Consider the following 18,801-nt stretch of genomic DNA (forward strand, 5'->3'; position numbering starts at 1 on the left):
GGGCTGTGAAATTCCAAGGCAGCCAAAATGCTTTTTCCAGGCTACAGGAAAGGCATGGAGAGGGAATCTCTGCTGGTGGGCTGGCAGGGAGATTCCCTTTGGGTTTGTGCTCCTGTAGGGTCATGGTGCTACTTACATTTCCCACTGGCCCTGCATCAGCAAACCTGGCTTTGGATGTCCAGCTGGAGAAAGCACTAGGCACAGAGGGTGCTAAATTTCTCCCCAAAAAGAATTCATCCCCTGCCTGCATCAGCTTTGGAACCATAGGGAATTTCCATGCTGGAGGAGAAAAATCCAAAATACCTCATGTAGAAGCACCTTTCCCTTGGATTTTTATTATAATAATTTTTAAGAATATATTTTGTACCGAAACACTGTCAGCATTCTTTATACAATGGAAAATGACACAGTCATTATGTATCATGTAAAAGAGTAAAAACAGAGCGAGACAGGAACATTTCAGTTCAATCTGGAGTACAAATAGAATCTGATGTACAGCTTAAAAGCCACACACCAGACAAAAAGTTAATCTGGAAAACAACAGGTTCTCTTTTATTTTGGAAGTAGGAAGAAAAGTCAGGGAACGTCAAATGTTAAGGCTAAAAATTAAAATTTTAACTTGTATTTTACAGGCTACAGGTGGTAGCCTGATTCTTAATTCATCTGCAGCAGCAGCAACAACCCCACCTCTTTACAAACAGATTTGCACTTGCAAGAAGTAAGAATCAGGCTTCTATGCTCAGAGGACTCTGATTGACCTCAACAGGCTTTGGACTAGAGCCACAGTTGGAATTTCAGCTTGCAAGTCTAAGGCTTCTTAACTGCAGGCCAAATTAGCACAAAATGAGGCTTTGCATTGGCATTCTACCCCTAACTTTGGATATTCCAGTTCTGGTTGCTTTAAACCACACTTTTATTGCAGGTTTAACATAGTTCCATTGGTGAGATACTTTTTTTGTTTTTTTCTTATATACTCTGCTACAGAGGATGTTTTTGTAGTCTGTTTTTTAGTCCCTATATTATGTGTTCTCAAAATTGCCTAAATGTATGTTTATATCATGATTACAACTACTCAGAAAGACCCATTAAAGTCCACTGTGAGCAGCCAAGGAAAAAAGTGTATTTAGTCCTAAGGAAGTCAAGAAAAGTGGCTGTGTTCATTTATAGTGTAGCACAATGACTGTGTTTATACAGCTATACCTACTATTTAAAAAGCTACTTGAAAAGTTATTATTCATGTGCCGTAGCTGATTTTCAAGCATTATAACTTGGCTGTCTAGACAAGTTTTAATTGTCATATCAAAGGCCAAATATGTTCTCAAACAAGTGTAAAGAATCTCCCTTGGAAAGAAGCTGGTTCTCTTTCTGAATGAAGAGATTGCCAAATTTAACTTTTTCTCAGGTTATGAAAGCACAGTAAATTTAGATTTGCTGTTTAAATTTTTTAAATGGATTGCCTTCAACTCAAACCTATCCTGTGCAGCAAAGTTAGTAAGCCCTGAAAAACAGAGTCTAGTGAATATGCAGAATTCCCCCCCACCAACTACCATGCCCACGTTTTCCCAGGGCCTAGAGGGCTCCATTAAAATGTAACTACATGTGCGATAGGAAACATGGTTTTTCAAGAACGATATGTAAAGTTTACCCAAAGAACCTAAGACATTTTGTACATTCAAAATGTTTACACTTTGCTGTTCTTAATCTTAAGATTGTTCGTTTTTACTAATAATACATACAATGAGTATAAATAAATAAACTACAGATAAGTTTTAAAAATTGTATTAACAATACGTTGTGCAAAAACTCATAACAATCTACATTCTATGCAAATACCCTGACTAAAATACACAGGCTGTGTCCACACACCCTCAGTCAGTTTTTGCACAGTCCTTGGGCCAAACCAGCAAAATTCCATTATGAGTTATGGAAGTAATGCTGATTTACACCAGTAGGACAGGTCCCAAGGTTTGTGCAAAAATGCCATAGAAATCAGTGGGAATTGTGCTTGACTAAGGACTAGACAGTTTGATTGTACCCCTTAAAGTGAGTGGGAGTTTTGCCATTGATTTCCATGGAACCAGGCTCAGGCCCTGGGTAAGGACGTCAGCACATGGCCCTATGTTGTGCTACACTACTCCACTTCAGTGCAGAAACAATATTTGCAAAAGAAAAACTTGTTTTTGTCGTCACTACTGTTCAGCAACCGGTTTTAGCGCTGCATTTCAGAGATTGCCTTTTCTGCGAGATTTGAAACGGGACTGCAAGTCTTTCTGAATCCATTCCAATTTGATTATCCAGCACAGGTGGGCTATTTTGATCCAAGAAAAACGGCTCAATGTCTATAAACCAACAGTGCTCTTCGTTAGGATAAAACACAGCCCGGTTCATCGGCACAGGAGTGAAGAACTGCATGCGGAAAAGGAACAGGGCAGCCTTCCTACCACAGCTGTGTCCAGAGCCGGCTGTCGCTGCTCCCAACTGACCACGGCACCTGAGCTGGTTTGGAATCTGCAGTCCTAACAAGCTCAGCCCAGTTTTGTAAGCTGAAGATCTCCATTTATCTTTATCGTGTCAATTGCTGACAGTGTTTCAATACGGTGGTAAAAATCAAAGAGTTGATGTCCGTCCACAAATATTCTAAAACGGGGATGCTCGCAAAGTATCTCAACCTGCAAAAGATAAAACGTTGAAGCGTGTTGCTCACAGTGTAACTGGGGAGTTGTTTTACAGCACACAAAGAGCACTGGTGCAGCTGCACATTGTGCTACACAAGAGACAAAGGTGAGACCAGTTTGCCCCCTTGACACCAGTTACACGATGATGGATCTGCTCTTGCTGCACAAGGACATTAATCCAATCTCAAACCTCACGCTGTCCTAGCAGTAAGCACACTGCAACCCAGTCCACTGGCTACTGGGAGGTTTTGTGTCTTGGAATAATGCCAGAAACAGACTCAAACTGCTAATCACAGCAGGAGGAAATTTAACCTCCAACCCAAACCTTGCATTCCTTGTGTGGCGGTTTCAGTTTGAACTGGGCAGGAAAGACTACAGACTTGCTGGTTTTGGTGGTGGTTTGTTGTTTTTTTTTCCTGCATAAGGAGGCAGCTCCCTCTGCAATGCTTTCCACACTACTTTTAATTTACTGGAAGGGAGTAAACACAGAAAGGGGATATAAGTTTGTTCTCCCCTCCCACACACACACAGCTGCTGCAGAACTAAAACCCCTTCACTCCTGAGGCTGCAGACAGTCCCTGTCAGACTAGACTCCATCCTGGGGCTGCAGTGAAGGAAATGCAGTGCAGGATTGCTGGGAATTCTGCTAGACAGTTCTCAGGAGGCACTAACAGAATCAGGGAAGGACACAGCTCATCCCTCTTCCTGAGAGACCTGCAGAAATGCTCTGGAAAAGCAACAAAGCCTGGAGCTAAACAAGCTTGGACACGTTGGGAGATTCCTGATGTTTGGGGTGGCTTGAGAGGGTGGCCTGTTGTTAAATTAAGCTTTGCTGGAACAGCCCCAGCAGGAAGCTGGGACATGAGGGCACAAAACATGCACTTATACAGGCTCTTGGAGACCTCCAGGTCTAGACACACTAAGGAGAAAAATCTTCAGGGAAGCCACATGTAAATCTTGGGTCATTTCCAGAAGCTGGAAGTCCAGAGTGAATTGCTGCTACCAGACACTTGACTCTGCTGCTATTACAGTGTATAAAAATGGGAACAGGGCCCATGACAAACTGACTGTGCCAAAGCCCAAGCGACTTAGAGCACGTTGCACCAGGAGAAGTGGCAGCAGGCAGCCCAGGAGAGCTGGAACTCCTGGATCCCTGTGCACCAGGTACCAAGGATGAGGCTGTGCTGCCATGGAGCTCCTGTGTCACTGCAGCAGAGCCTGCCTGAGGCCTTGTTATGTAAAAGATATGGTTAGCACTGCTCACGGTCCGCTTTTCACGTCACCCGCGGCCATGCCACGGTGCTAATTGGACTGGATCACAAGTAATTGGCAAGAACACTTAATAGTCTTAATTTATTCACTGAGATGGAGACCATCAAAGGTACAAAGTCAATTGGGAGCCTCAATTCTGTTTGGGCATTTGGGAAAAAAAGGAGGAAAAAAAGGAAAAATAACTCCCCTTCTACTGTCTCCCATGATAGATGTGGAATATTGCTGTCCTCTAACATCATCTCATTAGTGGGACATGCACAAAACTTGCTCTGGGTAATTTGTCTGGCTTGTCTGAGGGCCCAGTCACCACCCAGTGCAGAAGGCAGTGGAACCCTTTCAGATGGAGCAGGACCCAGCCTCCAAGCCTTTTCAAGTGCATTTCCCACACCACCAAAGGGTGTTGCCAGTTCTGATGGGAGGGTGAGTTTGTAGAAGCAAGTAGAGCGCAACCAATTTGCAGCAAAACCAGTCATATAAACACCCTGTTAACACCAAGCATCTGGGGAGATGGTGAGCTTTTGGGGCTGGGGGAGATTATCTTGGGGGCAAGAAGGATTAAGAGAGTTTGGCAGCTGGTCATAGCACTGGCATTTAGCAGAGGGGCCAGTGAGGTTTTGTAAGAGGGACAGGGAGGAGGAGGGGTTTTCTGGGTCAGCTGCATGGAAAAGGCATGCAGCCTTTTTTCCTCAATGTAGTGAGAGGGAAGCAGCCCTCTGCAGCTGCATACTTTGTTAGTGCTGATTTGCAAAGACATCTTCACATAACCATAAACACTACAGATGGGAATCTGCTTCTAGGTCAACCCAGTCCATCCACAGCACCATAGCACTTCCATATACACTGTTTTCAAGTGACTACAGATTTAAGTTTGATGGAAGGTTTAATCCCAGGGTTCAGAAAAGAATACCACTATTGCTTAGCTGTTTAATCTGCTAACACGAAGAGCTACGGTCAACCTTAACGTAACATCCCTGGGGACAAAGGATGAACACGCTCCTTATTAGCTGCACTAAATTGCAAACAGTATGTCCATTAAAAAACCCATCAATATTTACAGCAGCCCCACTGAATATTAACATTCTCCAGTAATAACTTGTAATGCTCTAATAACATAGAGCATTATGTTAATTTATGGTTATAAAACTAAGCTCAGGAAGTTGCGTTCCATCATTACAACCTTGTCATAGCGCCCAGGTGAGGTGTTCACAGCCCCATCTGAGCCGCCTGCAGCTGCACGTAGCAGCGGGATCTCCACGCCAACTCGATGGATACAAACAAACCAGCAACTGGTGTCTCAACCAGAGCAGTGCTGGCTGCACTGTGATTTCATGAAAGGCACGTCAGGTTCTGCCGCCACTCGTGTCAAATGACACTTTATCAGACATGGTGCAAGCCACTGCCATGCTGGTACTCACCCTAAAAGGCTGGTCCGGTATAAATGGAAAGTAAGGAATAGACGACTGCTCTTCCCCCCATTCTCCAGCTACACAAGAGTTTCTGACAAACTGTCTCTCTGTAAACACAGCTTTCAGTTCTATGGCTACGTCCGCAGGAGGATCTTCTGACTCCCCACAAGTCAGACTGATGCCAAAGCTGCAACACAAACAGAACAGCTCTTACTCAGCCAGAAAAAAAGCAAACAAGCCCCAAATTCCGCCAGTCTTATTTCTCAGCTTATTATAGCCATATAGTGGCACAGGCTGGAAGACAGCTCAGCTCATTCAGAGCTCTCTGAAAGCTCAACAGGGACAACAACATGGTTATGGAGTACATATGTGTGTGTGTGCAAGGCGTTGGGCATATATTTGTACATATATGCAGATCTATGTGCTTGATATGCTCCTTCACTCCCAAGTGAAAACGGAATCCCTTGAAGAAATGCCCCCTCTATGGGTCAAAGGAGAAACCAGCATGCTATATTTAAAATTATAAAAATAATCCTTTCCAGAAAGGAGGGATCCGTGCGGATGTGTGTGTGTCTACGTGCGGCTGGCCGCCCCACTTCGCCCCCTCCCCGGCACCGGCAGTCCTGTGCAGGTGTTACCTCTCGGGGTTGAGGTCCACTATGCCCATAACCAAGATCTTCTTTCCCGGCCTCATTCCTCCTTTGATGTGCCCGCAGAAGGGGACGATCTGGAAAGGACGGGGGGAAGGTGCTGAGGGTCAGCTCGGCATCACCAGCGGCCGCCCTTGTGCGGCCGGAGCTGAGCGGGGGCGGGGGACAGCAAAGGCACTGACAAAATAAAATACACCACCAAAAAAATAACCCCAAAGAAAGGTGATTTACCAGGCGAGGGAAGTACACATCAGCCTGCACCGGAGATCCCAGCGAGTTGTTTAAATGCCCGTCCTCTATTTTCTGCAGGTGAGAAGCAGAGCGCTGAGGCAGGGCCGGGCGGAGCCCCCAGCCCGCCCCGCTCCGCGGGTGCCCTGCCCGGCCCCCAGCCCCGTCCCGGTGCCCGTCCCGGTGCCCGTCCCGGTGCCACGGCCGCACTCACCAGCGCGTCCCGCTCCGCCACGGTCCCCGCCATCTTGTGGAAGCGGCGGCGCTGGGGACAGGGCGGGGGAGAGGGAGGGAGGGAGGAGGGATGGAGGGAGGGAGGGGGCTCTGTGGCGGAGCGGCGGCGGAGGGGTAGCGGCGGAGCCGGAGCGGAGCCGCTGCAGAAGTAGGCAGGCGAGGAGGAGGAGGAGGAGGAGGAGGAAGAGGAGGAGGGGAGGTGGCCGGCTGGCACTGCCTCGCCCGGCGGGGAGCCCAGCCCTTGGCCCGAGGGGGAGCCGGGCAGGGCCGGGCGGGGCGGGGGCTGCCGCCGCTGCTCCGCTGTCAGCCCCGCGGCGGGGCCGGCCCTCAGCGAGCGGGCAGAGCGGGACGGCGGCGGGGCCGGGCCCCTCACCTGGCGCCTGCAGGTGATGGCAGCCCCGCGCCCGTCACGTCAGGGATCGCCTTTATGTGCGGGCGAAGAGAATGTGGCGAGCCGGGCGTCCTGGGTGGCTCGTTCCTCCAGAGGTGGGGACGCTGCTCCGAAATGAGCCTCCGCCCCTCTCCCCTCCGTGCGCCGCGGCGAGGAACCCTCAGGGGGTGAGGCCCCGAGCGTGAGGGGGTGACTCCGATCCCGGCCGGGCGCTGCCCCGGGCCCGCCGTGCCCGCAGGCTCCGGCGAGATGCGGTCATTGCATAAAGCCGGCCCGTGCCCCTGAGCTCCCGCTGACACGCCGTGCCCGCGGTTGTCCCCTCTGCGGCTGTCCCCTGTGCGGCTGTCCCCTCTGCGGTTGTCCCCTCTGTGGCTGTCCCCTGTGCGGCTGTCCCCTCTGCGGCTGTCCCCTCTGCGGCTGTCCCCTCCGCGGCTGTCCCCTCTGCGGCAGCCCGGCCACCTCCGGCCCTGCTCGTGCCTCGCCTGGACCACAGCAGGGGTGACTCGCCCCGCCGAACGCGCTGTCATGGTCCTTTTGATGAGTTCAAGGTCTTGGGAATTGAGGAAGGCTTTCTTGTCACTTCTTCCACTGGTGTGGGAATCCAGGGCTTCCCTCTGGCTGCCCTGGCAGGGGTCAGGAACCCCCCTGGACAGAGCCCCCAGAGACACTGGCTGTGATCTCTGTCCATGGAAAAGAGTTTTCAATCTTACAGGATGAATTACAAGCTCTGAGTGTTTGATATAAGTAATAATTAAGTGTGACACGGGTGCAAAAGTAAAATTTTAGATTTCTAGATTAGGGGTTCAGAGGGGACAAGATGGAGGAAATTGGGTGTGTCATGTCCTTTTCCTCCTTCTTCATGCCCTCCATGTGTCACTGTGGTGTTGGCATTTTTCTGTTGGTTCAGGCTGGGGACACACTGTCCAACGTAGGTGACAGATATTGGCACGTTATTGTAAATCCAGCACAGGTAGTTTGTGGTATTTAATGTTTGTAACATCCCACTAAGGGCAGAGCCCCACACGCTGCCCTGCAGGACAGAGCTGCGGCAGGGCAGCAGAACATGTTAGAGATAAACAGAATAAACCACCTTGGAACCAGCACAGACCAATTATGGCTTCTGCTTTGGCAACGGGGCAGAAAGACAGAGACTTTCTACAATCTCGGAATCACCAGTACCCACAGATTCCGACACACTGGGATGTGATGGCATGAGCATCCCTCTAGGAACGTGACACAGCAACTGGATTTGGCCTGGGCTCTGCAGGAGCTTCCACAGGGACTTGGCTTTTTGTGCCTCTTGCTTACACACTGGGCTGGGTTGGTGAGTGTCCTCGTCCTTCCTTCCTCCGAGGCACTGTCAGGGTCAATTACATTGAGTAAAGTGGAGTGGGGGAAGCAAAGTCACTGCAATATTTAGGGTTTCAGTATGATGGTGTCCGTTGGGAAACACCTGCAATCAGTAGGTGATGCCATTTGAGAAATCGAGAGGTACTGAGTGTAAAGAACAGATTGTGCAAGTGTTTGGACACCTGGCTATTTTTTCAGTAGTGCCCACTAATTTGGGCATGTTTTCCTCTCTGGATGCCCAGTTGGAGATGGCTCATAGGAGCTCATGTTTGGAAGTCACGTACTGAAGTCATGGCTCCTTCAGGGTGTCACTCATGCTCACAGCTGGGCAAGAGGCAGCGAGCATCCCTGTGGCCCAGGTCTCAGCATGGGAGAACCACTGCACTGTTTTCTTCTTGCCAAAACCCTGAATGTCTCATCACCACATGGAAAAGCATCTTGCTGGAGAATGAATTTGTAAATAGTGCAGTAACATGAACCCATCACACATCAGAAACAGCTGGCTTTACACTGGTCAGGTGAGTGCATTCACAAGTTTACCACAAAGTGGAACTGGAATTAGCTTGATGTGTTTCACCTCCTGTATGCTGCTCACCTCACCATGATGATGATGCCAACTGCATTATATTGTCTTTTTCTGTTGGCCGAAGAGAGAACAGAAATCATCCTAAGCTTTTTTTTAAAATTTATTTTTAATTTAGTTGTATGGTGTTACACGTTATCCAAAAAGCTCTTTTCAGAACTCTGTCTTCTCTGCTGTACAGAGAGACACTTTGTTGGACAAAATTAAATTCATTGGACATAAAATCAGGCCAGCCAGTTGTTTGTGCCAAAGCATGATGTTTTATGAAGAGAGAGGCCATCATTATGTATCTATTTTGTAGCTGGTTTTAAATGAACTTTTTCATTTCAAAACAAATAACAAGACTTGTCCATTTGGCTAGCTGCTTTGCCTTGTGCTTGTCTTATTTGGCATGTTTTCCCAAAACTAGCACAAATGCAGCATTTGTTTTGTTGGCCATGGACTGACTGGAACAACCCTCACTATTAAATTTTGATGGAAGAGGACATTCATGAGTTTTTAAAGCTCTGGTGGCCTGTGCCTCTGTGTTTTTGTGCTGTGTTATCCTCTTAGCCTGTAACAATCCAGGAGGACACCGAAATCCTCCGTGTGCCATGAACAGTGTGAGGCAGCCAGAGAGGAGCTCTGCCTCGGTGTGCTGCTGTCCTGCCTGCAGGATGGTCACTCCTGAAGGGAGGTGTTCTCCAGCAGAAGATTTCCTGCATTGCCCAGCAGTCCATGGAGCAGGATTCTGTGTCTGGACAGCACCATGCCTCTCACCCACGGAGGGCTTCCTTGGGACCCACTTCCCAGGAGGTTCCCCTCTGCAAAGAGCTGCAGGGTGAGTGCTGCATCTAAGATACTCTACTTATTCTTCTGAAAAAGGAGAGGTCTGAGCCAAATCTGTTCCTTGTTAAATCTTGTACAAAATAGCCCCCAATCAGTATTTTTAACAGCTTTCTTGGCAGGGAAGCTCTTGAGTTATCCTACTTGAGGGCCTGAGCTTGCAGACCTTGTGGTAGTAGCTGGAGCAAGGTGATAAATATTTGTGCACCACTGAAACGGTGCTGAAGTACAAGCTACCAAATTTGTCTCGTTGGCCAAGTGCAAAAAACCTTGTGGACAGGTATTGTCTTCCATTTCTGGGTTTGTACAGCCTTTTGCTCACTGGGAGCCTGGGACTCTTGAAATGCAGAGAATCGTATAAAGATTAAAAAGAAGTGGCATGGCGTGAACACCATTTGGGAACAATTAATGACATGCCCAGCCCAGCCACCAAAGCCATTGCTGAGAACTGGCAAACCCAGAACTTCATCTTAATCCCAGCACCTTGTATCTTGCAGCCACTCCCTTTGATGATTTAAAAAGGTGTATCTAATTCTTAGCTGGCCATCACTGGCAAGGAATGCAGCACGATTGCAAATTTGGTGTGGTATAATTACCCTGCCTTTCTTGCCCCATTACCACTGACATTACTCTCCTCATGCCTGGGTTTATAGGCTGACTTGTAGAACCTCTCTGGTTTGTTTTGCTTTTTTAATGACAATGTTGAGAGGATGGGAGGTGTTTGCTGGTTTCATGGAAGCTTCCTTTGGTTTCTGGGTGGCAAGGCACCCCACTCCTGGTTTTTGTAAGACTCGGAAAAAGCTGAGTAATACAATAAAGGAGAATGTTTGGGAATACATGTGATTCAGTGGTTGGAGCCAAGTGTTTAACAGTTAGAGGAAGTGCTCCTTTCAGGATTACAATTATTTGGATTGCACAGTGTTTTTGTTGGTTTTTTACCTTTGTAGCTTTGCCAGTGCAAATCCAGTTAGAGGGTTTTTTCAGGTAAAAATTTACCCAGGGTAGGGTGTCCAAGGCAGGATTTGGCAGAGGCTGGTACTGCCAGTTACAGGGGTTTGGAAGGGGCTGGAGAGCAGAGCAGGAGATGCTGTTTGTGCCCTCTTGCTGCGTGGCTTCAAGGCGTTCCGAGGGCAGGTTCCTCTGGCACTGTGCACTGAGGTGAAACCACGGGCTGCTGTGTTCTGCTGGAGTGTCCCTGGGCCTGCCCTCCCACACTCACCCGTGGGAAACACAAGTGACAGTTATCAGCAGGGACAGCGTGGAGGGAGTGTTCAGCAGCCTGCGTGTTTCACAGCCTCGTGCTGTCACATCCAGGGCCAGGAGCAGCACCCCTCTCTTGACATCTATTTCATGTGGCTTCACTGCTTCTTGTTGCCCCCTGAATTATTGCAGTCGAGGGTTTTGCCCTCTGGCTGTGTGTGAATCCCCTGGAGAAGCTGGTTTTCTGGGGTTCCCAGTAACAGATTGTGTAAAGTGGTGTTTAAGGAGGTGGTCCTAGTGGCTGAGTTGGTTGGTTGCACGCAGAACTGTTGCACATCTGGTATCAGAAATATCTCTGCTCACTCCATGTCCATTCCTGCTTCACAGGACACCACAAGGAGCCGGGAGAGCCTGGGTGACCCAGCTGGAGTCACTGCACACCTCCTACTCCTCTCTCTCCCAGTGGAGTCCAGCCAGTGCTGGGAGCCTGGAGAAACTGGTGGAGGCCAGCAGAGATGACAGTGGGAAACTTTCAGCTGCCTCTGGCTATGCTGTGGTACAGGGACGTGGAGATTGAGCTTGTGTAGGAGGGAGGGAGCGAAGGGGAGTCCCACTGGTGCCAGTCAGGGAGATGGAGAGGTCTGGGGAGCCACCAGCAGCACTGGGATGTGCTCCCTGGCAGTGCTGGGAGAAAACCTGTCATGCAGGACAGAGAACCTCCTGGCTCTGCCATGCTCAGGCTGCTGGTGCCAGGTGACAACTCACCAGTTGTGGGAATCCAGGGCTTCCCTCTGGCTGCCCTGGCAGGTCTGGGACCCTGGCAGGGGTCAGGAACCCCCCTGGACAGAGCCCCCAGAGACACTGGCTGTGATCTCTGTCCATGGAAAAGAGTTTTCAATCTTACAGGATGAATTACAAGCTTTGAGTGTTTGATAAGAGTAATAATTAAGTGTGGCACGGGTGCAAAAGTAAAATTTTAAGTTTCTAGATTAGGGGTTCAGAGGGGACAAGATGGAGGAAATTGGGTGTGCCTTGTCCTTTTTCTCCTTCTTCATGCCCTCCATGTTTCACTGTAGTGTTGGCATTTTTCTGTTGGTTTAGGCTGGGGACACACTGTTCAACGTAGGTGACAGATATTGGCACGTTATTGTAAATCCAGCACAGGTAGTTTGTGGTATTTAATGTTTGTACCATCCCACTGAGGGCAGAGCCCCACACGCTGCCCTGCAGGACAGAGCTGCGGCAGGGCAGCAGAACATGTTAGAGATAAACAGAATAAACAACCTTGAAACAGCACAGACCAATTATGGCTTCTGCTTTGGCAGCGGGGCAGAAAGACAGAGACTTTCTACAACCCTGGAATCATCAATACCCACAGATTCCGACAACCAGTGGCCCTTTCTGCTGAGGGGATGCTCTCTCAAAGGGAACAAAATCCTGCCTCTTTCTGCCTTCTGGTTTTCTCAGAGTTCTGGGACTCTGTTGCTGCAGGTGTGGATTCGTGTTCAGCGCTGTGACTCCTGCCCCCCCCAGTTGATGTCCACAATAAAAAGGTCTTTTCTCTCTTCTGAATGTGTTGCCACAGGATTTTCTGGAGTGGGGAACTGTTGTCTGGGGATGAATCCTGAAGGAGGATTGAGTTTGGGATCATTCCTTGTCCCAGCATCCCTCCTAACAGCTGGTCTGAGTTGAGGTGCTTTAGGAGACAAACCAAAGCAGAGTATCCCACCCAAGTGCAGAGCATAAGGGACCTGTGGAGGTCTCCTGGTCCAACATCTGCCCCAGGAGTATTCCCTGGAGCAGGCTGGCCAGGACCATGTCCTGGTGAGTTGAGGGGATCTCCTTAGGGCAGGGCCATGTGCTCAGAGTGGGGGTAGGACATAGAAAGGGCATGGTGCCAGGAAGGGCTGTTATGGATTAGAGAACCTGGGTGCTGGAAACCTAATGAATTAAGTGGTGAATTAGTGAAATGATATGTTAGATTCCTATGTTTAAAGGGGATTGAGCCTTTATTTGCCAGGGTTTCCTGTTTGCTTTCCTAATGAGCTCATAAAATATAGTTGAATTTATGAAGTACCTTGCACTGTGAAGATGAGGTATCCAAACATACCATGACACTGCTCAGTCCAGAAGATGTTTCCTGTAGCTTTTCACTGTCTGCAGGACAGGGTGGGGGCTGTTCACTATTTTTAAAACCTCTGCAGGGGATATTCTTCACCTGTAATTTAAAAAAAGACTGCCTTAATATTCTTTCTTTTAAAGTACTTTCTGCAAATGAAATGTGGAACATGGGAATCTCATCTTTACGTTTTAATTGGTGGCCCCAGCAGTCCTAGTTCTATGCAGAGCGAATTCTGCACTTAATCATATGTGGGCAGTGCAGTCCCTGCTGGATTTCCTGCACACCACTGCTTTGTCCAAAGTGGTTTGCTGGTCTCACAACTTCCCTTTACCATCCAGCAGTGCCTTCAGAAGACCCCATTCAGTCAGCACATCTGCCCAGGCTGGGAACAAGGCCATTCCCGTGAGGAAAAGGAGAGCTGGGAGCTGCACTGAGGGGCTGATCCAGCCAGGTTTCCCAGGCTGTGCACATGGGTTTCAGGTGCTGCATTCCCACCCAGCACTTGTTGCAGTCTGAACTCCTCTTCCCATCTGGGTCGTGTGAGGTACCCTCCGTGAGCAGCACTTTGCTCTTACAGGCATCCTGCTGTGCATTGCAGCACTTCAGAGCTAAATAATTTATCTAGGAAGAATGTTTTCTACGTGACTTAGAAAATGAGAGAGAAGAGGAATATTGCAACAGCAAACTGTGGGGTGGACAAATACATTCTGCCTCTCAGTTCCTGAGCGTTGCACTTTGCCACTTTTGTTTCAAAATTGCTTTCTCTCCCATAATTATCTTCAAAAGAGAAAGCTGATCCAAAATGTTCCCCTTTATATATACACACACACACACACACACATATTTTAGGGTGGTTCATTGATTTCCATTTCTAATAATCAAAGTGAATAAACAAAAGCAAAAAGCCCCACAGCAATATATTGCCTAGCATATTTAAAATAGAGAGAATGCTCATATGTGCCGCAGCACACTTCGTCTGTGGACATCAAAGTGTCTCATAGAGGTCGTAATCCTCATTTCAAAGATGAGGAAACAGAGGTGCTGAGAGAGAAAGTGGCTTAGCAGGTCAGTGACAAAGCAGGGCAAGAGTCCCCTGAGCCTGTACTGCAGGCAGAGGTGAGAGAGCAGAGGAGAACAAACCTGTCCTCACCTAATCAGGACAGCTGAGTCCCAAGTGCAGTGAAGGCACAGTGACACTGCAGGGACAGCACCAAATCATGCCACAAGCCATAGAGCCAGCAAAGCCTGGTTTCTTCCAGTTTTGTGTCTAGTCCAGTAGTTCAGGGTTGTCTGCTGTTGGCCTTTGATGTCACAATAATGCAGCTCCACTTGTCTTTCTCTCACCGAGGGTACTGGGGGAGTCTGGCTTCTCAGCTTTGTTGTCTGGTTTCCCAAAACTTTGGGGTACTTGAGAATTTTTGAGCCTTCCTGTTGTCTGCGATCACTGAGGCAGTGAAGTCACAAAGAACTCATCCTTGCATGTACACACAGGCACGTTTGTCTCAGCATTGCAGTTGGGGGTTGCCTTATCCTATGGAACTACTTGATCAGTCAGCACTTTAATGCTGCAAATCTGTGGCTTTTAATATTTTAAATTTAACATTTTCTATTCTGTAACAGAGTTCTGGAACTAGATGCAGTGTGGTGCAGTAAGGATGTTCACGATGTTGGTTCAGTAACCACTTATGGGAGAATCTTTCCCAAGGGGAGAGACAAAATTGGACTTTCAGCTCTGTAGCTTCAACTTTTTGAGACCTGAGAGGCTCACAGCACAGTAAGACTCATTCATGTTATTCATTTGATGAATAACTTGAGTGAGAAGGCTTCTTCATGCCTGCAGCCAGGCCCCCTTGGGTCATGGTCCTCTCACATCTAGCTACCCAGAGGGAGAGGTTCAATGGGAATTTTGATGGGAAGATCTAACATAACAAGTTGTAAGCTGGGTGGGCTGGTAAATTGAAACTTGCTGATAAGAGGTTGGTTTTCTTAATTTTAACAGACCTGTAAAAGGTAGACCATGGGAGTCACAGGTCTGCTGGACAAAAAATGAAGGCACATACTCTAAAGAATCCCCCTGGTATTTTAGGAATACTTCCAATGGCTCAGAAGAGAGCATTTTGCTCTCTGAGGTCTAGAGGACAGCTGCTGGATGAGTGGCCTGAGTTTCATGGTGTGATATGGCCATAAGTTAATCGAAGATCTTGGAGTGTTCTCCATAAAGGGATGTGCCTCTGAAACACAGACACAATTTGGGAGATTGTCCCACTCTACTCATATTGTAGGAAGCAGCAAAATCAATGGGAGTTTACAAGTGAAAGCAGGTTTGCTAAAGAGAATTTTTTCTCCTTCCAGGTGCTGTGAGTGACACTTCCAGTGGGTGCTGCAGTGGGTGGGATCCCTGTGAGTCTGCTTACTCCTGGCAGGATGGTTTATCTGGAGTGTAAGGCCCTCACCCATTAGCTTCTAGTCCACTGGCTGTCTACTGAATGTTTTATATACTCAGGTGCTTTAGTAATCTTCTTCCCTTAATACCAAGACTTTTTGCTGATTATCAATATGTTCCTTGGACTAGTAAGGCTTTACTGGCTGTTGTTCACAAACAATTATTTGGACAACATACACAAATGATGCTCAGGGAGGGATACCTGAAGATCCCTCTCCTTCACACCTTACCAGAAGAATATTCTTTTTACTGGGCTAGGTGGTCTTGGTCCTCCATCTCTTCTGTGTCATAAACCTAACATTTCTCACTGGCTGCCCAGTGGTCTGATGCCAAGATGAGCCAAGACATCTTTCCTTCCCTCCAGCCAGAGTGGGTGCTTTGACAGGATGTGCTGGATTGATCTCAGACTGAAGGTGACATTTCTGTGTCTGCCTTGCCTTTGGTGAGTGTCACTTGGTTGATGCACTGAATCTGGGCATGACAACATGAGAGATAAAGCAAGGAACAATCCTCCTTTGTTCCCATGTACCAGTGGGATTCAAAATCCACCTGGAGGAGGCAGGAGGTGCATTTTCTTAGTGTTTCATGTTGGCCACTTTAGGTATTAATTGCAATTACCCAGCAATTATGGTACCTCATATTGAAGGTGTAGGTGAGTAGCTGGGTTTGGGTATTTCCCTGCTGGATCCAAGCACACAGAAGGGAGGTGGAGGAGTTTCTGTCACCACACCTAAACCCTTTGTCAGTCTTGGGCCAGAGCACCCAGAGGGATTAATTGTTAATGATGGAGGAGCTGCACTGTTTGTCCACAGAATAAATAAAGCATATTTTCCAGCTGTTTCCTCCTCCAAGTCTCTCCCTGTTTCTTCCAACTTCCCCACATCACTCCCTTTTCCTAATCTCCCCATTTTTCTTTGACTTTTTTCTGCTGTTTCAGCCCTGGTGGGCAATTCCCAGGGTGACAGAGGGCTTTCCAAGGGCAACCTGAATGTCCCAAATGTCCTCCTTCCCAAAATCATCTGTGTCAAAAAGCGATGGTTTTGCCTTTTTGCAATGACCAGGTTTAATTATTAGTTAAATATCGAGGTCAGCAGCCACTCCTATCCCCAAAGAAGCGCTGTGCCATTTAAACAAGTGGAGCTGGAGGGCAAAGGCATTCAATGATCAAACCATCTGCAGAAGAATTGACCTTCCCATTTGTCCTTCAAAGCCAAGGTTGCCATATTTTCCCAGAACCCATGACCCAAATAGCAAGTTGTGTCCTATCAGGGTAGGTGGTCCTAAGGTGCCCATGTTTGCTGCCACCTGTTTCAGAAACTGCCATGGTTTCAGTGTCCTTATGGAAAACAATTCCATCATTCCACCAGGTCTTTCCAAAAGCAGAATGCAGCACGATGGGACACACCAAAACCCATTCTGAAAGTAGTGCACCAGTTAAATGCACAGACCCTGAGGACACTCTGAATCAATATGTAATAACAGTGCTGCTGTATGAAGCTTCCATTCCATCACAGCAGCTCTGTGACATTGATTTGTGCCAGAGAATAACTAGGAAGCTTTTCTCTCTGTAAATCCACTTCCTAACCTGGCAGACTTTTACAGCATGGAAGTGTCTGTGTGGTATTAGTTCTAGTTTCTTCCATGTGTTCTGACAGGGATATGTATCTAGTCCTCTTTGCTGAGCGTACATCTCCTTTAGATTTTTTTTTCCCAGAAGGGCTTTACTTGGGAAAAAAAGTTAATTTTAGTGACAGTTTTGTTATGTTCAAATATTGGAGTCTTTTCTTAGCAAAAATGTTTTTTCTAGCATAAAAATGCATATGTGTGCTGGGTTCTGGGAATCAGTGGAAATTATGTTAGCAAGACCATGAGTTTTGTTCATATGTTGGAAAAGCCAGTGCTGCCATTGACTATAACTCTAAACAAAAATAAGCTGGGTACTGTTTTTCACTTACAGGCCACCCAACTGAGAAATGTTCTCACTACATCAACAAGGAAAACTGTGAGAAGTCAAGTGTGTTGGAGTCAGACTCATCTCACCATCTTCAGGTGTCCAACTTCAGCACCATCACTTGACACTGAGACTCTGAGGAATTCAGGGTGGAATGAGCCATCGTGGTTCCTGTGGAAACATGAGGTCTACAATTGTTTATTTCTTTCCACAGGGTTTTAAGGGAGCCCAGAACTGCCACTTAGAGTATAAATATCCAGCATCAGCCTAGATAAATTCTGTGTTTGACCCCTGAGGTTCTCTGTAGCCCTCCAGACTCCCATTCTTACCTCCCACTCACCTGGGTGCAGTGCACACTGTGTATATACAGCACCAGTCCCTGCTCAGCCTGTCTTAATTAATAACAGCTTTATCATCTGATAGGGACCAACAGAATATCCCCTGTGACACAGAAGGCTCCTGCCCTGAGGATGGCTCCCTGCAGACAGATGGCAAGCAGAAAATATGCCAGAAATGCTCTGCCTCAGAAGATTCCCTCTCAGGCATGGCTGGCTGATGTGGGCACCAGGTACAGAGGAGTTCTTGGAGGCTAAGGCAGCAAGGAAAACCTGCAAGGGAAAAACATGAACCCAAACAAGGGAAGAAGACCCAAGCAGTTAGTATTCTCCAGTGAGGGTTTTATTTCAGCCTGTTGCTCTCCCTCCTTGCTTAGCACTGTGGATATACACCTTGTGGGAGAGCAGCTCTGCCCAAGGAGATGTGGCATCCACCCAGGCAGGGAAGGGGTGGGAGACAGCACATACCCAGCTGGGTTTTAGAGACTCAGAGCAGATTTCAGCAGCTGATGTCATGGCTGGGGTGAACCCAGCTGGGTTTTAGAGACTCAGAGCAGATTTCAGCAGCTGATGTCATGGCTGGGGTGAACCCAGCTGGGTTTTAGAGACTCAGAGCAGATTTCAGCAGCTGATGTCACGGCTGGGGTGAACCCAGCTGGGTTTTAGAGACTCAGAGCAGATTTCAGCAGCTGATGTCATGGCTGAGGTGAGGCTGGTGGGACGTTGGTGGCAGAGGCAGTAATTAAACCCCTGGCATTCTGGCCAGAGGCACAGCCACGTCCTGCTTCATCTGGAGAGAGTTGGTCTGACACAGCAGAAGCCTTTACGTAACCAGGCCAGATTTTCACTTTTGGAGCAACAGTTTCAGAAGAACTACAGAAACTGCAGGCAGGATTTGTCGCTACTTATGAGCAGGGGGTGAGCACACTTCTGTCGCCTCCTGTCTCGCACCTCGCTGGGTGACAAGTATGTCAGGCAGTGAGAGCTGGTCTTGCAGCCTTCTGCCTGCATTCCCATTTCCTCTTTCTGTGCTTTCTGTTGGGATAGCAGAGGTTTGCACTGCCATGTGAGACGTTTTCTTATTGCTCTCTGCAACCGCAGTCGCATTTCAGAAGTGTTTTGGCACGTTGCCCTGC

At 48.0% G+C, this 18,801-nt stretch overlaps 2 protein-coding genes and 1 long non-coding RNA gene across 5 annotated transcripts in view; 2 read left to right on the forward strand and 1 right to left on the reverse strand.

Annotated features, from left to right (window-relative positions):
• Positions 1 to 309: 309 nt before the first annotated feature.
• LGALSL (galectin like) lies at positions 310 to 6,610 on the reverse strand. Its single transcript, XM_002199654.6, has 5 exons — positions 6,446 to 6,610; positions 6,235 to 6,306; positions 5,992 to 6,080; positions 5,363 to 5,540; positions 310 to 2,669 (listed from the first exon to the last, which is right to left on the reverse strand). The coding sequence occupies exons 1-5, from the start codon at positions 6,476 to 6,478 to the stop codon at positions 2,526 to 2,528; spliced, it is 516 nt and encodes a 171-aa protein (XP_002199690.3). The 5' UTR covers positions 6,479 to 6,610; the 3' UTR covers positions 310 to 2,525.
• A 71-nt stretch (positions 6,611 to 6,681) lies between these two features.
• Positions 6,682 to 18,801, forward strand: part of LOC115494557 (uncharacterized) — a 35,022-nt gene continuing 22,902 nt past the window's right edge. Inside the window, exon 1 of the mRNA XM_072927652.1 lies at positions 6,682 to 6,951. Within this exon, the coding sequence (XP_072783753.1) occupies positions 6,910 to 6,951 (42 nt within the window). The 5' untranslated portion in view covers positions 6,682 to 6,909. The remainder of the gene's footprint in view (positions 6,952 to 18,801) is intronic.
• On the forward strand, positions 6,959 to 17,625 carry LOC140683825 (uncharacterized). Of its 3 annotated transcripts, XR_012055371.1 has the most exons (3): positions 6,959 to 9,609; positions 15,289 to 15,376; positions 15,699 to 17,625. It is a non-coding gene; the product is annotated as an uncharacterized lncRNA (long non-coding RNA). The 3 variants fall into 3 exon arrangements; XR_012055372.1 differs by lacking the exon at positions 15,289 to 15,376; XR_012055370.1 differs by lacking the exon at positions 6,959 to 9,609 and having other exon boundaries at positions 11,992 to 15,376.

Source organism: Taeniopygia guttata, chromosome 3 (genome assembly GCF_048771995.1).
Source record: "Taeniopygia guttata chromosome 3, bTaeGut7.mat, whole genome shotgun sequence".
NCBI lineage: Eukaryota > Metazoa > Chordata > Aves > Passeriformes > Estrildidae > Taeniopygia > Taeniopygia guttata.